At 41.5% G+C, this 4,747-nt stretch overlaps 1 protein-coding gene across 1 annotated transcript; it reads right to left on the reverse strand.

Annotated features, from left to right (window-relative positions):
- Positions 1-703: 703 nt before the first annotated feature.
- LOC123403448 (leaf-specific thionin DB4-like) lies at positions 704-1,582 on the reverse strand. Its single transcript, XM_045097388.1, has 3 exons — positions 1,285-1,582; positions 1,121-1,189; positions 704-1,026 (listed from the first exon to the last, which is right to left on the reverse strand). Exons 1-3 carry the CDS (start codon positions 1,526-1,528, stop codon positions 926-928), a joined length of 414 nt encoding a protein of 137 aa, XP_044953323.1. The 5' UTR covers positions 1,529-1,582; the 3' UTR covers positions 704-925.
- Between the last annotated feature and the right edge of the window lie 3,165 nt (positions 1,583-4,747).

The raw sequence follows: 4,747 nt of genomic DNA on the forward strand, positions 1-4,747 counted from the left end.
CTATGAGTATTATTAGGGTTGGTTTGTGCATGGAACCATCTCCAGTAACTAATTTTGATCAGTTTTGTGACCGAAACACAGTCGAGGTCACTGTGTTTTTTATTTGGAGTATTACTTAAAGTGACTCTATGAACATACTCTCATTTTGATTTGGTTTGTAGTCCAAATCCATATCTCCCTTTTACAAGGACACAAATATGAGGGCGCACAACTCCATAATGTTAGATTCAAGATGCTCAAAAGAAAATACAATCGACACAAAAATATAGCTGGATATACCATTATTGTGTGACGATTTGGGTCATCGCCAAACAATGTATAGAAATTCCCTAGAACACTAGAATTTTTCAAATTTTAAGGGGCAATTTGGTGGTTATATACGCTCGTCGTGGCCTAACGAGTTAGCAATCAAAGTTATATGGCTCCATTGACTGTCCCTCCTCCCTTAGTGATCATAGTTGTCCTAAAATACGCAAAACATGTTGTTGATTACCATAAATTTCCTGTTAGCAACATTCTGTTCGACTAGCCAATTGATGGCCCTTCGAGTTCCTTTATATCGTGTAACGCCTAATTAATATGTAGTGGAGAAAAAACTTTCACGGTAAAAACATGATAGCTAATATGTTCAAAGGTAAATATAATCTCAAAATGTTGGGACTTAATATAAAACGATTGATATACATGAAACGACATCGGAAAATTTGAAAATTGTAGTGTATCACATAATATATCCATGGAACTTTTATATTAAGCCAAGGGTACAAATAGATTCATCGTGGCGACTCTTATTGGAACAAGGGAAAAAGACAAATACATAAGTAAGCTGATACATTGGCTTCCATACAGCTGATGGTATCAAGATTATTCAAGAAAAAATGACTATACGACCTTGGCCATAGAAATCATGCACAAGAACGCATGATTAGGCTTCAACAGACTGAATGACTGCACCATCATTACAGAAACGGGCACATGCGTTGCTGCAGAGTCCCATGTCGAATTTCATCTCTTGGCCACGGAAAACTGTTACAAAATAGTTGACGTTATGTATGTCTAAAACACAAATTTTTTCTATGAGATGAATAAAAAATACAAAAATGTGGTAAATTAAAATTACCATTGTCCATGTTGTCACAGACAGAATTCCTGCATCCAATGGTGCAGTACTGAGTGACATCTGGTTCACCTGCCAAAGTAATTTGAACAATAAGTATTTAAATAATTTCATGTTAGCAGGTCATTATGAACAAGTTGAAAATAATAACAATGATATCTCTTTACCGGATTCAGGGAGAAGATTCAGTTTAGGATAGTCACTAGGACATTTTGAACCGCTTATGATTTTACAACCACAAGCACCTGCACAGACTGGACGGGAACCACCGGCGAAACGGCAAGTGTTGTAGCAGTTTCTGGCAAACGTGGTCTTGCAGCAACTCTTTCCCTCCACCTGGACCTGCTCCAGAACTAAACCTAGTATGAGAACACAAATGACCACACTCTTAATACTCTTACTGGGTGCCATGGTTGGCTTGTTGGCTTTAATTTCTCCAGAAGAATGAGAAATGGCTACGTTGGATTGATGGAAATCCTAGAGCACGAGGCTCCTATTTATAGAGGGAAGGGAGTGTGTCCACTCAGTTTCTGCCGGTGCGAATATCTCTCTCACTCAACCACTATTTCGCAGTAATAGGAAGTCACATGGGTTTGGTCTCTTGTATCCACAGCAGGATGGTCTCACCAATGGGGCCATGCATCTACTGTCTTGCATGAGAGCAGCTAATTAGTTACCAACCACGTACTCTATAAAATTGATAGAGGAGTGCCTCGTCACCTCATCATTTATAGTAGTAGAATGTAGTGCCAGATATTTATGAATTCATTGCCGAGTTGGCCACTTAGATTTGTAAATGATGACTTAATTAGATTTGTAAATGATGACTTCCAATTTTTCTAAATGGTGATTTATATTTGAGTGCTTGCATCTGGCTTGCCAAGCTGGTGGCTTAATTAAATTTCATTGTTGCATCTCGCCTGACAAACATATGAAAGAGGGAATATAGTTTTGCAAATTTAGACACCTTATTTTATGCAAGGCTTACATTAAAAATGAAATACTTTTATTGTGAATATTAATTTGTGAAAATCTCTAGTCTTTCGAAGAGAGTAGTTACTATCTTCATGAAGTAGGAGAGTGAAATTTCATATCGAGGAGCCTACTTCCAAGTTCTGGTTCCATAATTGAGTGCATGCACCAGCTAGGACGGATGACTCAATCATTATCATCATTTTGACCACGTGACCCAGCTACGACTGATGAATCGATGCTTATAATATGTTTTGTACTGAGCAACCAAGTTTCAACCTTCGGGCCTTGATAAAAGCAACTCTAGCAGACCCCGCAAAAATTTGAACCGCAAAATGCGTTTGCGGTTTCACGAAGATTGCGTTTGCGGGTCGAAAACTAGCGCGGCCGAACATAAACTGTATCTAGAACTGCATAATTTGAAAAAACACTTTCGCGGGAGAATATAGATCATGATCAACAGAATATAAACATAGTTCATACTACATGGTACGTTAATACTAGTACTAGAGGAGGAGAAGGACGCTCAATCCTCCTCACCGGAGCTGAAGAGGTCGATGTACTTCGCCGTCTGCTCCTCGCGGATGCGGCGCCACTCCTCGTGCTTCTCCTTGGCGGCGAGGTTGGCGGCGACCACCTTCCGCCACTCGAGGTCTTCGAGCTCCTCGGCGTGACGTCGGCGCTCCGCCTCCTCGCGCACGCTCCGCTCGGCGATGACGGCCGCAACGGCGTTGACGTCGGCGACGTAGTCTTCCAGCCCGACGAATCCGTGATAACCCAAAAGTATAGGGGATCAATTGTAGCATTTCTCAATAAGTAAGAGTGTCGAACAAAACGGGAAGCTAAAGGTAGGTCAAATATTCCCTCAAGTTCTATCAACCACCGATACAACTCTACGCACACTTTATGTTCGCTTTACCTAGAACAAGTATGAAACTAGAAGTACTTTGTAGGAGTGATAGAATAGGCTAGCAAGAAAATAAAGAACACGTAACTAAAAACTAGGGGCTGCTAAGACAAAGAAACAAATATGTTAATTTAACGAGTGTGGGAACTGGTGGTAGGAGTTGCGGAATTGTCCCTAAGAAATTGACTACGTTACTAGACCGATAGCTAGTTTTATGTGGGAGAGGCCACTGCTAGCAAGTCATCCCTTACTTGATTAGAACTATTAACAAGCATCCGCAACTACTAACGTTCATTAAGGGAAAACCCAACCATAGCAATAAGATATATTGGCCTCCATTTAATTCCGTATGCATCAATTTCTATGCTAGGCTGAAGCTTCTGTCACCCTTGCCCTCCAATACATAGTCCTATCAACATACTAGCAACACTATGGTGTGATCCATGCGCGCACTCATATGATGGGCACCAAAGGACAGCAACATAACCACAAGCAAATTAAACCAATCATAGCAATTCATCAATCACCGATAGGACAACGAAAATCTACTCAGACATCACATGGTGGGAACACATCATTGGATTATAATATGAAGCATAAAGCACCATGTTCAAGTAGAGGGTACAGCGGGTTGCGGGAGAGTGGACTGCTGAATATAGATGGGGGAAGGTGATGGAGGTGTTGGTGAAGATGACGGAGGTGTTGGTGTAGATCGTCGTCACACAATCATGTCTCGGGCGGCGTTCCGGCGCCGCAGGGAGAGAGGGGGAGGGAGCCCCCCTTCTTCTTCTTCTTCTTCCTTGACCTCCTCCCTATATGGGAGAAGGGTTTCCCCTTTGGTCCATGGTCTCCACGGTGGCGGAGGGGCGAGAGCTCCTCCGAGATTGGATCTCCCTCTCTGTGCCCTTCTGTTTCTGCGCTGCCAGATTCTCGCTTTCACCGTTTCTTAAATTCCCAGAGATCCGTAACTCCGATTGGGCTAAATTCCGGATATTATCTTTCTTGCGGCGAAGAAGGGCCCCAACCGCCTTAGGGATTGGTCACAAGCCTTCCAGCCGCGTCACCCCCCTAGGGCGCGCCTAGGGGGCTTGTGACCTCCTCGGGCATCGTTTCGCATAGATTCTTCTTCCCAAAAATCATAAATATTCCAAAAAAATCATCGTATGTTTTTATTGCGTTTGGGTTTCGTTTGGTATGGATAATCTGCGAAACAAAAAACATGCAACAAATAGGAACTGGCACTGCACACTGCATCAATATGTTAGTCCCAAAAATAGTATAATAAGTTGCCAAAAGTATATGAAAGTTGTAGAATATTGGCATGAAGCAATCAAAAATTATAGATATGACGTAGACGTATCAGCATCCCCAAGCTTAATTCCTTCTCGTCCTCGAGTATGTAAATGATAAAAAAGATAAGTTTTTATGTGGAATGCTACCTAGCATAATCTTGATCGTATAATCTAATCATGGCATGAATACTAAAACACGAGTTATTCGGAGCAATAGTCTATCATTTGACGTAAAGACAATAATATTTCAAGCATACTAACAAAGCAATCATGTCTTCTCAAAATATCATGGTCAACGAAAGTTATCCCTACAAAATCATATAGTCTGGCTATACTCCCTCTTCCGCACACAACGTATTTAAATCATGCACAACCCCGGTTTTAGCCAAGCAATTGTTTCATACTTTAGTATTCTCAAACTTTGTCAACTTTCACGCAATACATGAGCATGAGCCATGG

Source organism: Hordeum vulgare, chromosome 6H (assembly GCF_904849725.1).
Source record: "Hordeum vulgare subsp. vulgare chromosome 6H, MorexV3_pseudomolecules_assembly, whole genome shotgun sequence".
Classification (NCBI taxonomy): domain Eukaryota; kingdom Viridiplantae; phylum Streptophyta; class Magnoliopsida; order Poales; family Poaceae; genus Hordeum; species Hordeum vulgare.

Excerpts from the sequence above, each read along its gene's own strand:
- LOC123403448 (XM_045097388.1), bottom strand. The coding sequence starts at position 1,528 with ATGGCACCCAGTAAGAGTATTAAGAGTGTGGTCATTTGTGTTCTCATA. Across the intron at positions 1,190-1,284 it reads GAATCTTCTCCCTGAATCCG|GTGAACCAGATGTCACTCAG; the intron begins GTAAAGAGATAT and ends TTACTTTGGCAG. Across the intron at positions 1,027-1,120 it reads CTGTGACAACATGGACAATG|TTTTCCGTGGCCAAGAGATG; the intron begins GTAATTTTAATT and ends ATTTTGTAACAG.